Below are 27,093 nucleotides of genomic sequence, written 5' to 3' on the forward strand. Positions count from 1 at the left end.
GTCTCTTGACTGTCAACAGTAGTTATTGGTTTGACAGATGTATAATAATTGGTTTGGTCCCTTAGACTTGATTGAGCTTAGACCCTGACAAGTGTCCGGAACCAATACCAAATTCGACGCTGACTATTGTCCTGAAATTGCTTCTCGCTCGGGCTTATTGCTCTGTGATTTACTACAATAATTTGCTTACTGAGTGAGGCTACATAATTTTTCAAACAAAATAATTGCAATTGCTTTTCGTACTAATAATTTTGTAAAAAACCATAAAGTTTTAACCAATAATATCTTTTGTTTAACTTAATTTACTTAGTTTATTAATAAAGACTGCTTGAAAGTGTTTGCACGGTTCGACTTAGACTGGTTGGTGAAATTTTAATACCCAGCTTAGAAAGAAGTTAGATAATTGAGTGTGTAAAGCGCTTGTCTGTTAGTGACGAACACACATACATTGTTGTTAAATATATAGCTTTAAATATAAATAGCTAAAAAGTAATGTTTAAATTATACATAGGTAAAAATAGTTCTAGTGTTAAATATTAAACCTTTTTATGGTAAAAGTACTGTAATACACATTTTTTTGAATAGAGCCACACCAATGAACACATACTGATTTCTTGATGGGCCGTTAAATAAATTATTTATATACAATAAATCCATTCATAAAGTTAGTGTTTTACAGGCATTTTAGTCCAATTTTAGTTAAAGTAAATTTACAACAATTTTTGTCGGTAAAAAACATTTGTCTTCCAGTATAAATATATAGTTTTAAAATCCACTTGATATGAAAAATTAAAACTTAAAATTCTACAATTTGACGAGTCCAATTTGGACATAATGTTTCTGTAGTGGCCCTAAAAAATGCCACATTTGGTGAACCATGTAAAGTGGATGTTTAAAACAATATATGAATTTGAACTAGAGAAATAACATGATTGCATAAGTCGAGGTATGTAATAGGTATATACTAAGCAGTTCAGGAGCTACAAAATGAAATTAAAAAAATTAGTCGGATTTCCCTATTAGTTTAATTTAGTGAACTTTTTCCAGCTTTTAAATAGTCCACTTTCACCAATGAAATCTAATAATTAAGACCTATATATTTTTTGGGAATTCATGAAAGTGGAATGTTTTAGCCAACGAAACGTAACCAAAAATGAATTTAAAATTGTTATTAAGTAGGTCTTCTTAAAAAATGCGTATTAATTTTGTTTATCTTTTTAAAAATCCTTTTATCTTTATTAATCGTGTTAAAGCGTAGTTCCAAGCAATTTTTAAGTGTAGCAAATATTTTTACTGTATACATTTTTTAATAAATGTTCATATTACAAACTATTTTATGAAAATCTTACGATTGTTTATTTGTTATAAATATTGTAAAATCGTGTATGTATTGAATTACTGTTATTGTTAATTTTGGTATAGTTTAAACATATTTCTTATGAATGGACATTTTTAAGCAGTACTGTATGCTGAATCATAACTCTTAAATTCATTTGACAAGAATTCTTATTTTTTAGAATTCTTCCCAGACTATTAAATAAGTAGGTATTACCATTTTTAAGATAGTAATTATAGTTTAATACTGTATGTGACGAAGCAGACATAGCTTTTAACGTATGAGCAAGGATAATCCTAGTAATTATCAAATCTTTGTTTAATCGCGTGTATGTTTTCAATGTAAACCAATTTATTTAAATACTTTTACGCTTGCAAATTTTAATTGCTAATCAAACCCAAACTGTTCACGTATCTAAAAAAAAAGTATATATTGTCAAAAAAATATCTAGAGTTAATGTTTTTTTTCATACTTTTACTGGTCAAAACAAACAACCCGTATTCCTTTTTAGCTAGGTACATTTTGATGCTGAATTCTACTGCGATTGAGCATCAGGGGAATCACATCTGAACATATATTAATGTAAGCAGCTTAGAGAAAGTATCTGACATTTCAGGAACTAAAAGGATGCATCGGGAGTATTATCATTGCTATAAGAGGCTTCACTATTGAAGCAACTGATTCCTTTTTAAGTAGTACTTACAAAGAATAAGTGATTAGTTCTTAATCAAAACAATTTATACGTTCTTATTATTTTATTTAGTCAAACCCCATTGTACATAAACATTTTATCACAATGTTTCAAATTTTCTTTTCCATAACCTTTCAAAATAAATCTAACGCAAGCGATACAGATATGGAGTTTCATAGGTATCTCGGTTATATATACATAATCGCAGATACGTCAAATAGCTATTAGACAATTTGTAAAATATTAGAGTAAAACTACTAAATAATCGGTCTGCATATAGATAAATTAAATACATTGACCTTTAAAAGCAGTACAGCCTATTGGAGACTATTGAGGCTATTGAAGACTAGAACTCTAAAGTATCGCAGTACCATAAGCATATAGTAAATGTATGCTCGTATACTAAACTAACCTACTACTAATACTAATAAGTAGGCCTAAGCTTTTACACAAAACATGTTTAGTAGCACATTTGCTATTAAGATTGCACATAATTAACAGTATTTTTTATTTCCTTGTTATAAGCTACCGTACTGTCCATTATTTCGCAATGAGCCATGCAATAAACACATGCCCATTAGGATAAAAACCGGTTTAACTAGTGATTTTTACAAGGCCATTGAGTTACTTATACTCTATAATCATAATCATGAATTACTTCTGTTTTGTAAATGAAATATGTCCAACCTATGTAAAAAAAGTAGTAATGAAATTGCGTTTTTTCAACCTTTAATATAGTTTTACTTTAATTTTGTTTCATCTCTTTTTACAAAAAACAAAGATAAAAATACTAACATAAAAAACATCAAAATGTTTACTAAGCCAAAAAAAACTGTTTTGAACTAAAATGATCCAATTTATAATAAAAAAAAAACTATACATAATTTATCTCATACTAGATAGTGTTTTTGGATCGCTTTATAGGCCAATGTAAATTTTTGTATTTTATCAAATATAGTAAATATAATAAAGAGAGATACTCAGATACTCTTAGTTGTTATTCGTACTCACAGCTCAATTCAACTTGACATGTGAGTATGATTTCAATCTACAACAATGCAACTATTTAGTATGTATGACATAGAATTAATTAATACACAAGAGTATTTTAATTTTTTACATCTTTAGTTATATATTATTTTTGTTACTACCTTTTAAAAAAATGACTGCTCTTTCATAATACTACCACTAATAATTAACAGCCTACGTATTATTGCACTAATCTTAAAACTATGTATACTTCATGTTCGTGTTCTTTAGTTGTACTTTTCCTGTCCAAAAGAACCCATGGGCAAGAGCATGCTACTTTATAAATAGTTATACTGGGTGGTCTTAAATTATTAGAAATTGTTTTAAATTAATAAATAACCAACCAAGCAACTTATAAACATATGGGAATTGTACCTCTGGTTTTATGATATCTACTGTAAATTAATGGCTGTCGCTGGAAAGGTTGCCTGCTAAATACACATAAATATAATTATTCATATGATCTTGGTTTAACTTTTGTATCAAAAACCTACTTTTTGAAATCTTATGTAATGGGCTTACGATAAAAGACTGATCTACTGATTTAGTTTACAGTATTTTATTGTATTTACGACTCGTAACTGCCTAACCAGCTTTGGAAAGTTCCTAATGTAAAATCGGTTATTAAAGTGAACAATCATGTTTCTACCTTTGCATACAGTATTCCTGCGTGCTTACAGGTACTAATTAATAATCAAAGGGCGATTTTAGTAATGAATCATTCAAATCATTATTAGTTCACAGAACTCAGGTATCACCGTCTGAGCAATATTGGCTTTTGTCGCAATATTACGTTTACTTAAATATGTCACCAAATAATCTATGGATAAATGCTCGATTTGATTCGGTTCTGTGCAAATTTGCCTTCGCTACTCAATATTCAGTAGTAAAATACGAATTGGATTCACTATTATGTAATTGACGTACATCAAAACTAACTGCTGTTAAATAAAACATATGTTTAAAATGGATATCTGAAGTGTCTAAGTAATACCATTGTCTATTGGATACAGAAGAAGACATCCCATCTATATGCATCAGCTGTCGCCAATTTTTTACAAAAAAAAATGTAGGTGTGTGAGCCAGTCACAGAATGTGCTTGTGTCTAAAAATCTATTTTGTACCTTATTTTTTGTTACTGACATAGTTTCTGGGTCACAATAGTTGCTATAGCTCATAATAAGTCAATAGTCAAAGGTAATACACTATAATAAATTTTTTTTTTTAAATTAATACTGCTCTAGAGTACAAAAATGTATACATCAAACCCATAACTATGGCTTTAGCTGGTGTGATGCTTAAACTGATGGAGGTTTAAAAAAATGCTTTTCCCCATCAATATACTATGTGACATTTAAATTAACTTTCAATTGCGTGCCATTTACAAGTCTCCAAAATACTAATATTCCCCTACTTAATTGCCTATCGGGTCTGGTGGTGGTTTGAGCGACTAAGAAAAATTGATTCAATAATTGCACTATCTGTTTATACGTGTTTACCGTATTCTAAAATCTTTATAATTGTAAATATATATTTTAAACTCCTTTAAAGCGTATTTTTTCCATCAATAAAATATAGATATAAAAATATACATAAATTAAGTTTTAACCTAAAATAAATGTCATCTTTCAAAAAATAGTAGTCTAAATGTAAGTAAAGGTTATTGAAGTGATTAAACAAAAACTCACATCCATTTTAGACCCCATACAATTTTATATAATTGCTTTATATATTAGATTTAGTGTGTTTGTAAAGTATATATTAATCATTAGTAGCATTGAGCCGTTTGGTTTAGTATTATGCTAGTACATTTTGTAGCATGTTAAGAAAGAAATACGTGTATTCCTGGAAGTCATTTGTATTACCATTATTGGCAAGTGGTTAGCCAATACGTAAAATAATCATCCATGAAGTTTTGTGTTATTCCTTATAATGTTAAGGATCTTAAAGAGTATAAAAATAAATAGAACCTTTGAAGAAAAATGTGTTGTATTTCCCGATTAATTTCCCTGGATATCCCTGGAAACCCTGGATATGGGCCCAAAAATCTGTTTGCATACCTAAACGATAACGCCACACATGTATAATTAGTGAGTCGGTGGCTCAGTCGGTAGCGTCGCGGACTTCGGGCCCAAGGCAGCGATGTCAGGGGTTCGGATCCTGGTTACTGCCGATAACATTTTTTCAGTACAGTTCACCTTTGTACTGTACCGGCTCACTCCTTGCTTTGCTGTAAACGATCCACGCACGGGCGCTTAGTCTATGTGGACGGGCAAATGCAAGGTTGAAAGAGGCCGCCAACCTCTAAAAAAAAAAAAAAATAAAAAAAAATAATATAATAAAATATTTACCAATAGATATAAATTTAATTTTATCTGTTAAGAAACCAAACTGTAGAACTACTTTGTAAAGAAAACAAATTACAATGTTCATAAGAAGATAGTTGCTCAAATAATGCATTTAGTTATTAGTAAATGAAAAAAATATGTTAATACTGAATTAACATATAAGTCAGGTAAAAATCCGCAAAGAAGTTTTCTTGTTCGGTACTGAACCTAAGGATCTAATCAAGTGTGACAAATTTTGGAATGGAATTTCAAAGGTAATTATTTTAAGTACAATTGGAAAGATAAAAACTGCGTTTAAGAGTCATAAATTGAACTAAATAGTGCATTTATAATCAGATCATTAGGAACATGTGTATGATTAATGTAGTTTTTAAATGTTTATTGAAGTTCAAAACATTTAATAAATATATACCGACTTTAAAAATGTAAAGAACGGTAGACATCAATTCAATTGAAAACGTGTATATCTGGAGTACAAATGTTCTTCGGAGATAAAGATTAATTCGAAAAAAACTCAGGCAATCTTGCAAATGAGAGCTACTTACATTGTGACTTTTACCTTTCTCGTTGTATTTTTTCAGCCCACGCTTCAGAACTTAAGCTGACATCCATTAGTGTTATTGGAGGTGTTTATGATGAAACTCACAATGGGCTTGAGGTTTTGCTTTTTCCTTCATTTTTTTAAACTGAGGGTCAAGGAAAAGAACACTTAGGTACAAAATGAAACATTGAAATGAAAAAAGTAAACCTTAATGCCACTATTTGTTGTAAAAAGATTAATTATAATTTCCTTTGTATTTATCATAGTTTACCCTGTTACCATTTTGATAATTTGAATAGATCGATGCCTTACTTTTATGAAATTAACTTGTTCCTTACAATAAATGAATACTCGTAACAGCTATTCCCATATCATTATAACTTTAGTTAATAATATTTTTCTGTTTTGTGTTAAAATTTGTTACTAAAATAGTTACATTTATGTTGTATACTATACAGGGTGACTCTCGTAAGGATTTCACAACTGATTCCAGACAAACAGTTAGTTGGATCTTCATTGATAAATAAACGGTATCGGCAATCTGACACATATTTTCTCCCATTCGCTTGTTAACAAGTATTATCATGAGTATGAGGTGGGAGTAACTATGATATTTTATAGGGAATATCAAAAGTGTTGCAATAACTTTTGAACTGTAATTTTTACAGCAATTGGGGTCACTAAATATTGTTTAGAGTAATAAAAACCACAACATACTAATTTTAACCAAAACAGGCTTTTTCAAAAATCAAATTTTCCGTTATAATATGGATTTTTTATGGGAAAACAACATAAGTTACAATAACTTTGGAACCATAATTCCCAAAGCATTGGGAATCGGACCTGTGACTAAAAATCATCAACTGCTAAATAATCAATCGATATTAGGAAGTCACCAGATCGAAGTGTTCAACAATGTATTGTGCAGTTTAGATTAGTTGGTATAACCTCAATTAAACTTATCCTTGAGTAATTTATCGTTTGTCTATAGTTTAATATGTCAATTTGCATAGCTTTGCCACACGATCTTTGGTATAAATACTTATATAACTACAAAAAGAAGTTCAAACAAAAATGAAATGGAGTTTAGAAACAAGTAATATAACTGACTTTATGACAAATTGTGTCAAGGTTATATGAAAATGAATATTATATCTGGTAACTTATTTTTGGGAACAACATATCGATTACAATCTTCAGATGTGTTTAGCACCCAAAATAAATTATTTGGAAATTGCATTGAGACTAAACTGATACTTTTATTTTTTTTTTCAATTTCCTACTGAAATTTCAACTGTGTCTTTATGTAAACGATTCAAGACAATCAGAAATAATGAAAAAACTTATATGTCTTTAGACATACGGTAGATAGGTATCGTATTAACAGGGTGTTTCCAAATTGACTGGACATATTTTGTGGACTTGTTCCTTGGCCTAAGACAAAGAGAATATGCCATATTAGTAAGGGTCTAAAATGCCTGGATTTCGTTTTTCGGTCTGTTTGTGATTTTTTAGGATGATTTTATATCGTGGGCATTTTTAAATATAGAATGTTCAAAACTGGTCTACATGTGTGGTTTATAAGATAAAAATAGCCAAAAATTTCGTTCCAATATCTTAAGCCGTATCAATATGGCGGCCATTTAAAATATTTAATGCTAAATTTCATTAAAACCGTAAATAATAAGATAACTGTTTTAAGTTCTAAAATATATATAGTTAAATTCCAAATTAAATGGTACCTTGTTTGTTTAAATCAGATTAAAATCAACCTATTTATTATTATTATTATATAAGTTTTTTTCTACATTCGGTTATGTAATTTAATAGGACTACCATACTGATCTATGTTAGGTTTACTATTGCTATATTCCAGTGAAGTATGGTAGACTAATAAAATTACAAAACCGAATGTAGAAAAAACTGATAACTCGGTTGTATTCCATCCGGTTTTAACCAAAAGGTCCCATTTGATTTGGAATTAAAATTTATATCTTTTTGATACGAAACACAATTATCATAATATCTACGGGTTTTATTTGGCATTAAAGATATACAATGAACGCCATATTGATACGGCTTGATTTCAATTTTAAAAATTCTGTTTTGGAAAATGCCCAAGATAAAAAATAAATCACAATCAGACCGACAAACAGAAACCTAGACATTTTATACGCATACTTATTTGGCATTTTATACTTTTCTTAGCTCAAGGAACAATTCCACAAAAATGTCCAGACAATTTGGAAACAACCTGTATATAGCAATTTTTATCATACTACAGTCACAAATACACTTTGTGTACGTAATATTTGTAGATGCGTTAAGTTACAGCTTGAAGCAAAACGACTACAATAAACGGGTGAAGAAGCGACTGCTGTTATCTAAAAGACCTCCTCTCCGATATTGCCTACATTTACAGACTTCTTATCGGCCTTTGGTAATGCATATCTGTAAGAAACTGTCACATTTATGTCTCGACTTCAACAAATGTTTACTGCTTACGGTGTTAGCAATACGAATACTTTTGCATCTGCTTCCTTTCATCTCAAATATTAAACGTTATTTATTTCAAATATCAGGTTGGGTGGTGTAATTGTAAGAGATCGTTTTCATTAATATAACATAACAAATACTAGGTTATGGAACAGACAAGGAAACACAGTCAATGGTTATGGTCTTTAATCGATTTATGAAACATTCACAAAACGAAACATAATAAGACGACATAAACAATTAGTTTTTGTGGTTGGCCCCAGTTTATTATTTAAGATTTATTTTAACGTTCCAAAAAAGTAACAAAAGCAATTGCATAAAATTCTATATGGAATAATTTATCTTCCCAATAATAATTTTAATAATAAATCATTTATTATTTACCCAATAATATATTTACTTTTACATAAATAACTTCAAACATATTTCCAAAAATGCATTTTAGTAAAAAAAAAAGGACTTGAAGTATCTAATGTTACGTACGTATATAAAACCAATATTATTTACCCCTTGTAAATTTAACCAAAATAACGATACGTAACAAGAACAAAAATACATACTTGCCACTACTATAGAACCTTTTTTAATGAAATATTGGCCTTCCGATTAGACTTATTTGGTTTACGTTTAATTCTTACGAACTCCTTCCAACCGTGCTAAATATTTTACTAAACAATTAAGGGTTGTCATTTTAAAACATTTTAATTTTTTTACAGGCGTTACGTTTATAAAAAATCGTTTTTTCGTGGTATATAGGCTTTTACGCATTTTAAACCAAATTTAAGACAAAATAATTACAGTTACAGCTCTCTTAACATAATAATGAATTAATTAATCCTGAAGTTTTAATTGGATATTACGATTCGTAGTAATAAGCCAATAATTGTAATTATGATTGTATAATTAACGGTTTTAGAAATGCCTAAATAATTGTTTGTCATATATAATTGAGTCAATAGCGATTTAATCGGCTAAGATTATCTGTAATTGTTGCGTTAATTAGCTTGCAATTGGTATGTTTTTTCTTTCAGTGGAATTACTTTATAACAGTTCTACCGACCTTTTAAGTTATCGTTCTTAGACTTGGACAACAAAAAACTAAAATATCACATCAATCAGAGTAACTCCCAATACTCTCAAATAACTGGTACACAGTACATAAAATCCTGTTTTTATTTGTTTTGTATAATCTTTTATTAGTATAGATACAAATAAAACAAAAGAACACTACGTTGAGAACAAAACTACCATTGTAATGTATTATTTAGACAATGTTCTTAAAATGCTGACCAAATTTAAGAAAATCTGTTCATACAAATGGGAGATAAATCAATTTTAAGATACCATAGATGCAATACTCTGGTCATTTTATATTATTTCAAGTTGGTAAAATAATCAGCTCCTTTTAATTGTTGGTTACCCGATGAGTGCAACTAAACCTGACGTGTTTAAATAAATAATTTATTGCAAATCCAATAAGGTAAATAGGAATTAACTCATTCTGCAGGTTTGCTGAGCTGATACAGTACAAGGAAAAAATATGGTACTAATAAAAGCACCAATAAAAGTAGTGACAGTTACCGGAATTCGAACTCACGTATCACTGCTTCGGGACCGATTTCCGTGGCGCTACAAACTGAGCTACGAATTCAAACTGTTACGTTGGTACAACGTTAAAGGTAACTCAGACACTAAACCCCTATCATTGAGATTATTCTAAATTAGGTTCTTTCATACGAGATAAAAGTAAGCATATAATTAAATAATTTATGACTAAGTTACTATAGCCTATTAAATTTCATATAATTAATACAATGCATTAAATGTATTTATAGAGCAAGAGGTCTGGATCTAAACATGTTTTCAAACACAAAGGATATATTAAATATTCCTTTTACGAACCAATAACTAACTTAATAATTCAACAGCAGAAGCGGCCTTTGGTTGTCTAATTGCTGCCTTGGGTTGACTGTAGATTGGTTTAATTAAAACCTAGTAATAATTACAAAATGTCAGGGCCCAACCCATTCCTTGTATAAAATGATAAACTATGTAAAACTTTTGATGTATAGGGTGTCCCACGAAGGGGTTTAAACGTTTGATTTTATATTACGTGCCCATTTATGCACCGAACTTTTTTTAAACTTTACACAGTTTACAAAGAAGGTTCTAAAAATATTCTGGAAAAATTTCAACTCCCTAACCTTAGTAGAAACAAAATGGCGACATATTGAAAAATTTACCAATTTGCTTCCTATAAAAACTACTTTCATGATTAATTATCTGATTTGTTTACTTTGTTGCGGTTCTAACGCTCATTGTTGAAGACCAGCTGTTTGATTGTAAAATGAGGTTTAAATGAACAGCTGCCCCATTTGACGGTACCAGAAATGAATCAAGCAATCTTTCAACAAGATGGTGCACCACCTCATTTCGCAAATCCTGTCAAGCAAATGCTAAATGGCAACCTTCATGGCCGTTGGATTGGTCGTGGAAATGATTTTTTAGATTGGCCACCCCGATCACCTGATTTTATTGTTTGCGACATCTTTTTATAGGATTTCTTGAAGGAACAAGTTTATACCCATAGCTTCAATAATGATGAGGAACTAAAACGATCAATAGAAGAGGAACTTCTCCGGATACCGCGGAGTTTCTTTGTAAGAGCTTACGAATCATTTGTTACGCGCTGTTATCAGTGTGTTGCTGTGGATGGGTTACAGTTTGAATAATTTTGGACATTAAGGTTTTCCATTAAGGCTATGTTCTAGTTGTTTTATTTAAGTCATATTGGCCTGGAAAGTAACAATAAAAATATTTTATAAAACCAAAAATACCTTCTTTAATCTTTTTAAAGCATCGTTTTTCAATATGCCGCCATTTTGTTTCTACTAAGGTTAGGGAGTTGGAATTTTTCTAGAATATTTTTATATCCTACTTCTTAAACTGTGTAAAGTTTAAAAAAAGTTTGATGCATGAATGGGCACGTAATATAAAATCAAACGTTTAAACCCCTTCGTGGGACACCCCGTACAATAAATTGCTTTAATAAATCTATAATACATTTTACATGCAAGACAGTCAATTTTCTCCGCATTTTTGAATTCCATGACGACAATAATCGTTTGTGTGGATGAATTGAGGGAGTATCTAGTAAGGAAAGTGAGGCTGGTCTTAGATTTTAACTATCACCCTCGGCTTTGATTACCTCGTGGAGATCCACCATGGATTGTATAGCGTTTAGATTGAAGTTAGATTTACGTGTATGCTTTTACAGCAATACAACTATGTTGAATGATTTCGGGCTATGATATAGTTTTCAAGACCAGACTAAAAATTGTATTGAGCATTTCCAATTAATGATTTTCGCTGACGAACCAGCTGATCAATATTAATAAATCTACTCAAATCATCTCATTCTATTCTTATCTTGTAATTATTATTAAGTTGAAATGTGCTAGGCTGGGTTGCTATGGCCCGTGTGATAAATTATATTTAATTAACTTCTTGATCATCTTACTTTCAATTAATAATTATAACAATGAGAATTTTACTTTAAACAGTTTTATATATTGGAAGTATCATCTGCGTCAAAACCAAAAGAAGATTTGTAATATCTGAAAAATATAAAGCTCTTGTCCTTGACTTCAGTTGATTTCTTCGCCAAAACATATCTTTAACTGCAACGTATAAAACAGAACTTTTGCTGCGGTATAATATAACAGATTTTAGGGTGAATATATAGATAACCAATGGAGTATAGCTTGTTGTAGATTATGTTTTGAACAGCTAACCACGTTTACAGAATTCAATGAGTTGTTTTAGTTTTTGACACAGACTGGAAAAACAGACTATATTTTTCTTTATATCCCAAATGTTCTTTAGTAACAAGTGGGATCAAGGCGAGAGAAAACTTGACTTTCAAACTAGAAAACGTAATAGGTAAGCTAGAGCTATACACAGATAAAGTTATTAATGTGAACTAAAATCAAACAACCACATTTAAAATACAAAAACCATTCTTGCTGCCCATATTTGAAAGTTAATTATTAAATATGCAAAATCATTTTTTTTTTTGTACATACTTACACGTTAAACGTTACATTTGCTAACGAGACTTTAAAACTCTTATTTTATACCTCCACATAATGTAGGAGAAAGTTGGAAGTAAAGTTGAAGTATATTTTAAAGGAGAAAAGTTATAAATGCAAGGCACCACCGCTTGGGCGGAAGACCGTGAAATTGGTGTAAGAATAAGCCCATGAAACTCTTATAAGAAGCTTCAACTTTGACGTGAAATATGAAAACTGTTAAAAAGTTTTATAATAATCTGATGAATACGAGTTTTTCGAGAAAACATTGTCAAAGATTTTTAGAATTTTTTACTTTTAACTCACAGGTAGGCTTAATAAAAAAAAATATTTACATAAACATTTGAATGCGTTGTTCTGTTAAATAGAAACTATGTATATTTTTAATTCTGAAATAAAATGTTTGAAATTAATATGTAGGTACAATGAAAAAAATTAGACATCCCTATAGAATTTAGCACTGGTAATATGAAAAAAAAATTATCCAGGAATGAGAGCATTTTAATACAGAGAATTATTTTATTTTGATTGATATTTTACAACTTAATTTTCAGAATGGTTTGTTTGTATCAACATGTTTTTTTCCAATATTAGTTGTGCTGTGAAAAATATGAGCATATAAAAAAAACCAACAAAAAATCTTTCTACATTATCTTATACAGTTTCAACACAAAATATGCATTTCAATGTAATATGTATATCAAGTACATTTATCACTTGTATATTTGTAAAATATTTTCATTCGTACGTTACTAACATTAAGAATCCTTCAATGCACAATATTTTATCAGCATTTGATAATTTGTAGAAACATTGATCTACTGTAACATTTACAGAACAACGTTTTATGGACAATCCTTGATGTTTAAACTCAATTTGCTTCTATAGACTTGTGTGGATGTGTTTAAAATAAAGACACGTACTCTTTCCTATATTGATCTTAATTGATGAATAAATGAAATAAATGCATCCAAACCACGTACATCAGTAGAGGAGTTATTAGTTTATTTTAGTTTTTATAAGCCTTTACGTTCTATGAAACCGGATTTACTGAACGCAGTACAAGAAAAAATAGATGTTTTATACGTCTTTTATTACGAAAGGGAAATTAAATTTTTATTTATTGTTGTATTTTTATAGGGCATATTTTATTGTATAATTTCTTTAATCTAATGAACAATTTTCATGATATAAATGTTGCTTAGTTTACTACAGCCAGTGAAGAGAGAGGTTCAAATATTTGCTGAGTTTATATTTAAATCACGCTCGGTGGCAAAGTGGTTTGAAAAACGACTGCGACCTTTGCGGCCTTTTATGTAAACATGAGCAATAACAATACAGCTCGTGGTGCATAAATATGAGTTTCTTTCCCTAGAAATATGTCAAGTGTTTGTCACGTAAAGGCAGTCTTTTATATTTGAGGTTGGGCTTTTTTATATAAACTTATTTGGCATGTTTTCTAGATGGATAAAGAATTCATAACATGCTAAGTTTTTTTATTGCATTCACTTATAATCTTATAATACCCAATCATAATTGGCAGCGAACCTGTTGACGAAGCAAAGTTTCAGCTAGGTTAATTCCTTTTCAAAGATTTCAAAATTAAATTTAGATATAATCAACGGTTGGTTAACTTGTTTTAACGTAATGAGTGCTATTGTTTGCTTCTAGGACAAACAGTTTTTTTTTTTCATACAAATATAACAAATCAACGTAATTGTGTTACCACGCCAAATTAATCATCATATCAATCAATCAATCATCAATCATCAATCAATCAATCAATTTGTACGTATTCATCCGTTCTCCCTAAATGAATATTGCTTAACACTAAGCTTAGAACTTACATTTATTCTTTATCCTTTATTTTACCTCAACAAGTTATATCATTAGGTCGTATTTTGTCCAACCATATAACATATCAAGTGATTGATTTTCTCAAACTAGTTTCTAAAAGTGGATCTTATATTATCTAAGTAATAGAGTCTGTTTGAAAAATGTTTATTCCTTTCTAAGTAAACCGCTAATAAAAATAACTTTATAAAACTCTAAACCAATAATGTTATTAAAGCAAAATAAATAATTTAATCAGCTGATGAAACCAAGAATATACTTCATCAAGATAAAAAATTCTGCAAATACTAGCCTTACCTAGCTTTTTAATAAATTATTACATGATCTATATAAATCAAATTACAGTTTTGCGCATAAGAAGTTAATAAATTCTATATATCATGAAGTTTTTGGTTATTTCACGTTCCGTAGCCTACGAAGACCAAAACGAGACGTATTTCAAATTTCTGCCCGTCTGTATGTATGTCATTGTGTCTGTGTCATATAAATGTAAGATTACGCTGTATACGCCAAAAAAACTAGAGTACTGATCAAGATTAAAATATTTTTTATGTATACACTGGATTGGTGAGGACGTCTATTAAAATTACCAACTAATTTGGAAATAAAACAGGAAAAGTTCAAAAAATCTGATTTCGTGTTTTTTAACCGACTTCCCCACTACCAACAAAAGGAGGAGGTTCTCAATTTGTTTGTGGCGATGTTTTTTTTTTTCTATGTATGTTCACAAATTTCTCTGTGATTCTTTTACCGATCAGTGTGGTTCCACCACCAAAATAACCAGGAGAGTTTCTATTTGGTACCTTATATATTATGTTTAAGTATAATATTTGTTTCGGTGAAAAATTCTGAAAACCTTAAATTTTCAACATTTATTTTGTTTACATTTGTGCAGATTGTTTACATTTGTGCAGAGAAGGCAATAAATAATAATAACATTCCTACAGCTGTTAGTTGAAACCATTTAAATGAAGCTACAGACAATTCTTCATGAAACAGTTGTTTCATATTGATCAAAAACTATTTCTTCCCATGGAGCCTAAATGAATTACATTGAGAAAAATGAATTTTGTTTTGGTTACTATAAAAAATTTATTTTAACGTTTGACCTGATTTGTGTATACAGTAATTCTGTTTTTATTAGTATTGAATATTCTGACTTACAAAAACGTATATGTTTCAGTGAATAGCTGTATGATATTGACAAATAAAGATGTATTGTGAAAACCAAAGCATTCGTGAAACAGGTCTAAATATAAATTAAATGAAATTATTCCTTACACGACCTAAGAAGTGTGACAGTGCATAATCGTCAATTGTCTTAAAAGTGTTAAATATTTTAATTACTAAACATGCATTTGCAGATATGGAATGTTTATTGATATTCTCTACCCAGTTACTATATCATATCAATACTATTATGCCTGCTTCGGAAAGTCCTAGAGGAAGATGATTTGCAATTTCGACTAGGCTATATCTTGAGCAAACAAAACCCCCTACGCCGACGTACACCACTTTTAGCAGAACCAATCTTTCATATAATATTTTCCAAAGGTACTATACGTGTTAATGACCAATTTTCCACTTTTGAGAGATTTTTTAGTGCTGGTGGCGGAGGAATAACTTTCATATTGTTCCAAAAGGCTTGAGACGTTACTGTATTAGAAGTACACCGATTGCAGGAAACGATGATGTCTGACATTTCAATGTATCTAGAAAAGACAATTAGTTTTTCATTAGGCCTAATGTAATGGACAACTCTTTCTTTCTTAATAAATATCTAAAAATGTTTATTTTCATACCTATTGATTATGTCACCTGCAAGTTCAAGCAGTCAAGCAGTTCAACAAGCAATCAAGCAGGTCAAGCAGTTTTAAAATAATGATTGTTCTGTGGAACTTTTGATTGTTTCAAACAGTTTTGCTTATCAAAAAACCTCAAGTAATTAATACATAAAAAATTATACAGTCACTAAAAATCATGAAATAATTTATTTTTGTAAAAAAATACAACCGACTTCAAACGCTCTAAAAAGAATGAAATAATTTCAATAAAGTAAACTTTTGTATTAGGCAAGCTCACGTATTTCAAGTCGGCGCGGCTCAAACTGCAAATATGATTGAAATTAAATATTGTGTGTATTTTGAAAATCAATAAATTGTAGCTGGATAACATAATATAAAAAACATACTGAACTGTTTTGTTTATATATTAAAAGAAATATTTTCTTGTATTTTATGTTTACTTCAGAATAAATGCATTATGAAAATAACACACACAAATGTTCTATATGAATAGGAAAATAATTTAGTTTGATATTATGACAGGGAAAAGAAGCTAGTTTAGTATTAAAACATTCCTTTTCCAAGTTAGAAACATTTAAATGCGTTATAATCTTTTTAAAGATACTAGTTAATACCACTATAATGCCGATCTCTGATTACGGTAATAAAATAGCACTTAACGCATAACTATGAAAAAGACATGCAGATTAGCACATTTAGTTATAGATAGTCACCTTTTGTATCAAAAATCATCATAGAGCCGCGCCGACTTGAAATACGTGAGCTTGCCTAATACAAAAGTTTACTTTATTGAAATTATTTCATTCTTTTTAGAGCGTTTGAAGTCGGTTGTATTTTTTTACAAAAATAAATTATTTCAATCCATGAACGAGTAACCGGGAAATATGCTGTACTAGTGTTTTTATCAGGGAAAAAGTCCATGAATTGTAGGCATACATAATAATTTGTATGGTACCAAGGAATGAGATGGAAAGATCAAGTCATGAAAGCATCTCCAGACTGAGGTTTAATATGTAATAGGTAGGTGATAGAAGAGAATGGAGACAAACTATCGATGAGGCTAAGCCCTCTTAATGTTTCAGGGGCCACATAGGTAAAAAGGCAAGTGTATGCAATTGAAGGTAATGGCTACTTATGACCAGTGTGAAAATAATCACCCAAACACACACCAGGGCTTTCCACATCAAAGAAGTTGTCGTTTACTTATTTATCTTTGGATTTAAAACCCATGCATAATACAAAAACAAGTTTAAAGGTTGTTTTCTTTTACAGCGGAACTCTCAAAATTTTCATTTATGCAGGTAAAAAAAAATTGTGATATATATTTTGTGAAAAATCGCTGCATAATATTTCAACCATAATATGTTTTGAATTTTAAATACAGTCGGTAGCGTCGCGGACTTCGGGCCCAAAGGCAGCGATGTCGTGGGTTCGGATCCTGGTCACTGACACACTGACAGTTCACCTTTGTACTGTACCGGCTCACTCCTTGCTTTGCTGTAAACGTTCCACGCACGGGTGGTTAGTCTATGTGGACGGGCAAAATGCAAGGTTGAGGCCGCCAACCTCTAAAAAAAAAAAAAAAAAAAAAAAAAAAAAAAAACTATTGCCTACTGGTAAGCATATTCTAACTGGTATTCAACTATAGTCTGACTTTAAACTATAATTCAATTCAAAATCTACCTTAGGAAAGCATTTTGTATACAATATTAAAGTATTTTCTAATAGTCATAAAACACAAACCTAATTACTGCTGTTATGTGTCGACCTATTATCTTTATGTAAATTTTTGTATTGCCGTTGATAGATAAAAATAAATAAATACATATTTTTTCCGTTACAATCATGTTTTGGAAACGAATTTCCACAACACCGACCAATTGACATAAAAAGTAATGTCAGCTGTTTTACCACCGCCATTTAAGATTTTATATTGTCCTTTAAATAACGTAGCTCAACGTCAATTGGTAGCGTAACGTTAATCGTGAATACAATACAGACACATATCCGATTTGCAGCTTACATTTATCAATTTGAATATGTATTTACAATATTTATTTAATACACATATTTAATTAATACTTATTAAGTATTAACTATTTATATTCGATTGGTTGAGTTCCGAGCAATCCCTTGTTCTAGGAATCTGGGCTGTAGAACTGTAGAGTGAGTACAAAAACTAATTAGTGGTATAATTTATTATTGGTGGAATAATAACGTAATGTAGAAGATTTAGCAAATGAATTACAGAAAAAAAACATTACAAAATACAAGGTAAAACATGAATTACTAAACTCCCTTCAGTAATTACAGTAATTTGATGATTTGCTTGTATATATTTAGCACATAATAAAGCCATACAATCCCTCGTTAAATAGAACTTAAAAGCATAACTGTCTATGACAGTTTTATCACTGTTTATTTACAATGATAGCGATATGATAAAATAATTACTTGTGTGTATAGTTAAGGCAAACTGTAAACTAAAGACTGTACATGACGAAGGGAAGTTCTCTCGACAAACAAACAAGATGTACAGGGTGGAACGAAGTTAGTGTTAAACATTTTTATGTGGTTAACTACCAAGTGTTCCAGGCAAAATGGCAGCAATTAAATTTTCCATACTCTCACATGTAGGCAGTAAAAGACAAAATAAGATTTTCTCAGTATTCGCTTGGTTAAAAGGACCATAAGTGCACTGAAATTTGCTTTCATATCAACGCCATTGTCATTTCAGAATACTCTTCATATTTCCAATAATAATAGTAAAAGGCCATTTAGATCAAACATTTGTTTAAGCCCTTATTGTGCAATGGAAGTTTGAATTTGTTATTTTTGATAAAACAGCATTAAATTCTACGAAGGCATTTATATGCTACTCTGCACTATAGACAGCGTGAAATAGTACAAAAAAATTCCTCAATTAATAATCATAAAATTATAGACAAAACCCTACTGCTTATTAAATTTTCCGTTCTTAAATCTAAGATCTTCTCTTGAAAAACACGGAACCACTTAAGTTGCATTTCCTATAATAACATGTATTTGATTACATAATATGGCAATAGCTGCATTGATTATGGATTTTATTGACATGTTTGTACTATTTACAAACGATCTATGTTTAACTAATGCTTGGTTTTCATGGCTAAAGCGAATTAACCGATGATCTAAAACGCTATGTGAAGACTTTGACGTCAGCTAACGATGAACACACACCGTGATCATGTACTGGACTCTCTTTCATTATACATAGTTAGATAGTTATACACATAGTTATGTACATATTTACACATGGTTACATATTTTATGGACGATGAACACTCATTATACAAATATTCGAGTTTAAAAGATATGTTTGTGTTAAAAACCTCACTTTTATTTGTAAACAATGTACCAACTGATTACAAAATACAGTTTGCAGTTAACTTATTCAGTTAATGTGAATTTGTTTACATGTTAAATCGTTATGACAAACGCAAGAGAAAATTGAATATAAGTTAGTAATAATCGTAGTTAAATAAAATGATCAAAACAAGCGATTTTTACAATAAAGGTGTTAGTGCAACACAAACAAATTTATAATTTTTATATGTATATCGTTTGTTTGTACTAACAACACTGTTATTTTGATATTTGCATTTTTCTGCCGTAAAGCTTTTTCGATATCAAAAATTAAAAAGTAGTAGGTAAAGTATTTTTTTTAAATTATTTAACAAATGGACATCTCTATTAACAGATAACGTAAACTTAATATGTCTAATTATCACACATGATATTGATCGGTCCTAAAATGTACTTATTATTTATTATTATTTATTAAACATTATTTATGAATATACGATATTACTACCTATAAATAGAGTTTGAAAGTCTTAACTAAATAGATCAAACTAGTTGTTTCCAGTTAATAATATTAACTATATTTCAATATCATTAAACAAATATAAATAACCTTTTAACTTATCACTACGAAAAAAAGAAAGAAAATCTTTTAAAAAGCTAAACTCCTAATTACAATAAATAAAAATGTTAAGCTCGATACTGTTTTAATAAAGGTTCTAACAGAGTAGGCTTACAGAATACTGACTTACAGACCAGTTAAAATTGTCATCTTACTTTTAAAATGTCAAATGAGAAACTCTTCCCATACTATGTTTTTTGTTAACACTCTAACGTCTTTAGCCAGATGACTTTTGTTTCGTTGTTCTTTAACCATTATTTTTAGATCATTAAAAGCGCTGCATATTTGACATTGCTACGTACAATGCCCCATGCTGAAAGCAGGGCTCTGGCATATAAAGACCAACTTTTTCAAGTGCCTGTCCTTGACTTTTTTAATGGTTATGGCAAAAGAGATTCGACATGGGAACTGTCGACGTTTGAATTTTAGGGGAAAATTTTCGTCTGATGGTTCTAAACTTAATTGGGGCAATAACACTCGTTTTCCAGCCGAACTTCCAGTAACAATTTCAAGATTTCGGACTTTGTTATTCATCTCTTCACCATTAATCTGGTTCCATTAACCAGCCATTTTTGTGGATCCTTAGTCAAATTACAATTACACCTTTTTAAAGGCATAATTTGCGAGGAGGTAAACCCCTTGGTGGTAAAGTGTGAAGAAATTCATCAGGTACATGTAACTGGTCTCCCTCTTCTTGAATCAAAGTGTCCACTGAATAGTAAACTCGACTGTCATCATTTAGTTGCTCAACTATTTTATTATTAATTTCGTCACAATGTTCATTCTTTGGTGAAAGTATTGCATGATTTTTTTTCTTTTTTTAAAGCATCTTTAGTCGCAAGTCTTTTAAAGCAAGATTTTGTCAATGATATTTTCATTCACAATTGTGGTGGAAGACGTATCAATGAATCACCAAGATCATTATGATAGCTCTCATGGCCATTCCTTATTCGTGAAAGATATTCAGCAAATATTGATTTGCTTGGATTAGCTCTCATGTTTTTAGCAAGTGAAATATTGGCCATAAAGGTGATCTATCCATTTCATCAGTCATCATTATATTTGAAAGTAAACTGATAAATAAACATAAAAAGTAAATATTAAAATGATATAAGGGAAAGAGGTTATTTTTATGAAGACAGATGTTTTTAAAAGGAAATTAATCATATGTTTGATAAACTTAACTAAATTTTCACTTATATTTAAAAATACATGGAAACTTTAAAGTCCGATGAGGCGAAGTGCATTGAACTGAGCGTAACAAAAATTATTCCATGACTTCTACAGATAATTCCCTTTAATTTGACACATCAATCATCAAAATCGGTTAATAAATAAAAGAGTTTTGCTGTGCACAAGAAATTCCTTACGGAATTAGAATAATAGATTTTCACTTATATTTAAAAATACATGGAAACTTTAAAGTCCGAAGTAAAATGTACGAAGAATTTCGAAGCTATCTTTAAATGAATGATTTAAATGATTTAAATGACTTTTAATGAAAATATACACAAGAATTCAGCATTTTTATTATTACATTTGTATCATAATAAAAAAAATAATGTTATATAATGATATTCTATTAGTTTTTCTGCAGAATAATAAAATGTTGTTAAGGTAATCTTAATTTATATGCTTCAAATTAATAAAATACCTTGACACATTACGGAGACTATATGAAGCAACGCTAGTAGCAAGTAGATTGTAGAACTAGTCATATTTATGCAGATTAGAGAAGACATGATACACTCACTTTCACATAAAACCTACAGTAAAACACGTGTTTTAAAACGGAAAAAAGTTTACTGTGTTCGATGTCAACACTACGGCGCACGGCGCAATACTGGCCAAAGCAAACCTGTGCTGTCTGTCAGTGCTGCCAACGTACAACATTCCAAAAAACAAATTTCCCTAGATTCCCACCTGAGCGCAAGATCATGATACACTTTAATTGTGGTCTCCGAGTGAAAAACTTTATAGAGTCCTACGTGTAATTAATTATTTACAATCAAGTTAATCCCGGCAAATAGTTTGGACCATTATAACCATGTTAATTATATTGCAAATCGAACGTTTTGTATACAATTTAATACCCCCCCCCCCATTTATTCGGTGTTTCAACATATTCTAAATGTACTTCGTTTTTATAAAAAAATTACTAGCTTTTCTTATACCAAGGATATAATTTACTCACTATAGTATTTGGAGAACAACTACATTAAATTAAATTACAATGGAGTATATTGTTTATAACTTATCGATACATCAGAGGATTGTTTATAAAGTCATAATTTCATCTAAAAAAAAAAAATTTGTAGGAAGCTAGTAAATACCTTCCCTGATTAACAGTTTAAAGCTTTTAGATTTATTCTAGCTTGCCCGACAGACGTAGTCCTGTCTTAATGTGGATTTATGTCAAATGCTCGTTCATTTTCAAGATGAGCTCGTTCGTATCACTCAATCACGTCCTGGATGAAGTTCGTTCGCTACGCTCACTCACCTTCTCGTTGGAGCTCGTCAACTTTGCTCACTCACCTTTAGGTTTAGCTCGTTCGCTACGCTCACTAGCCTCCAAGTTGAAGTGAGTGAGCTAATGTAAAGGCAATTTTTTTGGAATTTTAAAATTCAAATTACTAAATAACGGTTGGATGGATTAAAAATTTCACTCCTTATTCACACACTATCAAAAATTATTTATCAAATTTAATACATAAACATAACTGTAAACAATCCTACTTTGACAATTCAAATTTTGTAACACAGCTGCTTGGTTGAAATTCGCAAGTGTTTTCATAAATTTAGACAATTATTAGTGCCAAACCCTGTTTGTACATTTTGTTACCTTTTAATGATATTGATCATCACAGAATAAAATTGTTTATTTGAAACAGCTGTTTCAGATTCTTAAATTCCATTTAAATATGAGTACTCATAAGGTTAACATGGGAAACTCCAGAGCCACTGGGGCGGAGCCCTTTTGCTGGATCTGCACCAAACCTCACTCAAACCATCCTTGAATAATGCTTAATAATGCCTGAACGTTCCAATTTCAATCTGTCAAGCGGTTTCGGAGTCCATAACGTTCAAATATAAAAACTTCCTCTTTTATATAGAAATACAACCCTAAAAATACATTAACTCTACTAAAATGTTAAATAGTTATACGGTTGCACTATTTCAGAATGGTAGTAGAATAATCTTGATACGGAAGTAGTATTTGATTATATATTCGATTATTCTGATATTTATTTTATAGTAAGACAAATAATCTCTATACACTTTGTTTTAAAAGATAAAATGATATGCAATACTGCAGGGGTTCTATATTTGCACTACAAGACTGCTAAACTCTGTGCTGTAGATGGTCAAATACGTCTTTTTATTAGTTTATAGGCCTTGGTTTAAACCCCGTTTTTATGTCCTAATACAGCAAATTGGGCAGTGCAATAGCCGTTGGTTAATGCCCTACCGTAGATCCTGCTTAAGCTTCTGTACCATTAATACTAGTTTGGCGTTGTAACGCGACAGCCAAAATTGGCCAGGAAATAAATAGACGGCTATTTGTTCGCCCAAGAAGACAAGTGTGGTACACGTCTACATAAACTGTATCTTTTGTCAATTACACGATTTATTTAGTCATTAGCCTGAAAACCGTAATTTAAACTAAGTGGTTTTACATCACCTTTTATCAGTTCCAAATGATAACCTTGGTCAAAGTGTTACATATATTAGCAAGGTGCCATTGCCAAACACTTCTTTACATGAATATACATGAACTTCGATTGAATATGTTCGTTTTCAATACACGTCATATACATTTAACACACGACACGAACGACATATGGATAAACGTTTAGTTCTATTTATAGTTATAAATAGTTTTAGTGCTGTTCTCGCTCTGTAGCGCAATATTTCTTGCCAGTGATAGGACACCAAACTAAAAGTATTTATTTATATATCTTGCGTGCCGTGCGTTAAATGTTTTTGTCTTGCATTGAAAACGAATCAACATTAACATTTGTCTTGCAATTCAAGCGGAAATAATGCATATTCCTAGACCGAATTGTTTGACAATGGCAGCTCACCGAAACATGTATCAAATTAACGAAGGTTACTATTTGGAAGGTCATGTAAAACCAATTTGTATATATTATAGTTCTAGGGCTACAACAATGAATTTAGTTTAGACATGTAAAAATTGGTGAAATAATGTACGTTCACCTATCGTACCTAATGATGATTGGGTTATCCAATCATAATTAATCATCACTTATCATCGTTTATATATAGGCCAATTTCCCGACCTTGAGAGTGAAAAGTACAAGTGTATTATAATCTATTTCAACCTTTCTTAGATCAAATTTTATTTACTTCTCGTAAAGAACGTTGTGCTAAAAATGTTTAGTTTGTATTTGTTTATTTGCCAAAGATAATACAGGTCAACTACTGTTATCTTAGTAAAAATTGTTCAAAACTATGAAATGTAGAATAGCAGCTTTTTTGTACGATACAAATAATTAATAACCCTAGTATTTAAAATTTTAACATTATACACTGTAAAATTATATAATCAATGTCAAGATCAATTAACGTAAAGAAATCTTATGTTTGAATCTGATATGTACAATGAGTTAGGTTTAGCAATACCTTTTCTTATATGTGGCGATACATTCAAATTTTTACTAGAAATCGCTACTAATAATTAATTAGTTTGACTAATTGAATTGCTAATAATCAGGTAAAGATTGTCCTTGTATATCTACCATAATATAACTAGTACCACGTTTAAAATTTAATTATGTATATTTTTATGATCTCTCAAATGGTAATTAGTTGAAATGCACTTAAATATAATACATTTTATTATATTTATAAAAGATTTTGAAAAAAGCGTTGAGTAGCAATTTCAGTTCATTCACGTTGTTAAGTAGGATGAAGGATATTTCCTTCTCCTTCGTTATAATATAACTCTAGGAGAAATAAATCTTTACTTGTAAACTGTACTTGTAAAATCTTTACTGGGAGTAAACAGTGATCGAAAACTTCTGTCAGAAAACACATTTCGTAAACAACACTCACGGGAGCTGTTGAAACTTGTTTAACACCAATGTTTATATTTATTATTACCAAATCTCAGTTGATATTCCTTCGAGGATATTCAAAGGAAAACTAATTATTAAGGTTAATATTAATGGATTTCTAATGAAGATTTTTTTTTATTCAAAACCAATAAAATGTTAATAATGTACTATGGTTTTTTTATATGTATTCAGTACACGCGTTTCTTCATATTTTATACCATGCAAAACTGGATTAGTGTATTAGTCACTTATTTACTGATAATCAATCAAAGCAAAGGTTTTTACCGCCAATGTCAATTATTAAGATTGGTAAGTATCTGATTTGTTTATACTATAAGTCTGAACAGAGCATGAAGTATAGTGATAATTAAAGCAATTGATTTCTTTTAATTGTAAATCCTTTACTTACGATTATTGTCTATAGCACTTGCATTACTTGATTTCTAGTTGTTTATAAGTAAATATTTTCAAACTAGTTGATAACTAGGTTAAAATAATCCATACTTGACGTTGAAATGTGAATAAATATTCATTGGTTAAAAATAAACAGAGTTAAATTGTTCTACAGACGGAAAACATTTTGTAGAAAAAAACTAATTATTCTTAGAATGTTGTTGAAGCATTGTGTGTTCTATTTATTACTGTAAAGACCTTAATTATAGTATAAATTTCAAGGAGGTACAATTATTTACTTATAATTATGGTATCACTAATATGAAGTATGTAATTGTTTAGGATTTGATCTTGAACTCATGCTTCAAAACGTTAAATAAAAACATAGTACTGTTCCCTAATATAAATCGTCGTCCATATTTAATTTAACTTTAATATTTAATCCTTTTACAAAAAGAAAATAAAAGTATTTTTGGAAATGAAATTATTTTAAAAATAAGTATGCGTTGAAATCATTTTGTAAGTATCGTAAACAGCATTTTTTATTCATCTGTGTTTTATTTAACCAAAAGTCTTTCCAAAAATTAGCTTATTGTAGTAATTTTGTCAATCCGACTCTGAATATTATATAAGCTTTTGGTCCAAACAAGACTGTTACTGTATTATTCAGTCTTTTCAAATGTAAAACACATGCTCTTTCATTGTGTGAGAGTGCGAATGGTGTCAGACGTCTAGACAAGATGGGAAAAAGAGATATATAATGTGCCTAATCAATCTTGCTATCAAAAACCTTTAAATATTTGGAAATAAATTAATTTTTAGTTGTAAAGATGTGTTGCTGTAAAACGAAACAAAACAATTATAATTGTATTATAAATATAGCAAATCTATTGCTTATAAAAATATTTCTATGTTTTCAATATGGGTAGTTGCAGGTTATGTGGTATATGAATACAATATAGTACGGTTTGTGTTTTCACTATACTGTGTAATCTTTCGTGGACTAGCGATGAATATATCCCTTTTTACCAAACAATTAAATGCTAATGGTCTTTAAAAATCTTTTTGTTGTGTATAACCTATACCACATTAGATATAAGTGTGTACCATATATAATTTGGTAGGGGACATATTTTTTGTTTCATATATTTTGTGGGTTCAGTAATACATTTTCACAAATTCTATGACTGGTATAACACCAAGATGAACTTTACTCACCCATAGTCAATTTTGGGTATCGATCGTTGTTTGACAGTCGAAATTAAAAATAACAACGAAGCTCAGAGCGGACCGTAATTTGGATTGAACCAAATGCCTCATGATCAGGGGATCACTATATGATCTTCACTATCCAAAAACATATATATTTGCATTTTTTTTTATTATCAATAAGCAACTTTTAGCATCCTAAAAAATAATACAGAAAAAGTATCGTGATTTGTAAGCTAGTATACCGTCTAGGAT

At 30.0% G+C, this 27,093-nt stretch overlaps 1 protein-coding gene across 1 annotated transcript in view; it reads right to left on the bottom strand.

The window, feature by feature from the left end:
* LOC128996549 (lachesin-like) overlaps positions 1 to 21,872 on the bottom strand; it is a 263,713-nt gene extending 241,841 nt beyond the window's left edge. The window contains exon 1 of the mRNA XM_054421938.1: positions 21,810 to 21,872. Within this exon, the coding sequence (XP_054277913.1) occupies positions 21,810 to 21,819 (10 nt within the window). The 5' untranslated portion in view covers positions 21,820 to 21,872. The remainder of the gene's footprint in view (positions 1 to 21,809) is intronic.
* Between the last annotated feature and the right edge of the window lie 5,221 nt (positions 21,873 to 27,093).

This window comes from Macrosteles quadrilineatus, unplaced genomic scaffold (genome assembly GCF_028750875.1).
Source record: "Macrosteles quadrilineatus isolate MER2022 unplaced genomic scaffold, UCM_ALF_1.0 Scaffold_6__1_contigs__length_79288215, whole genome shotgun sequence".
In the NCBI taxonomy this organism is placed as follows: Eukaryota; Metazoa; Arthropoda; class Insecta; order Hemiptera; family Cicadellidae; genus Macrosteles; species Macrosteles quadrilineatus.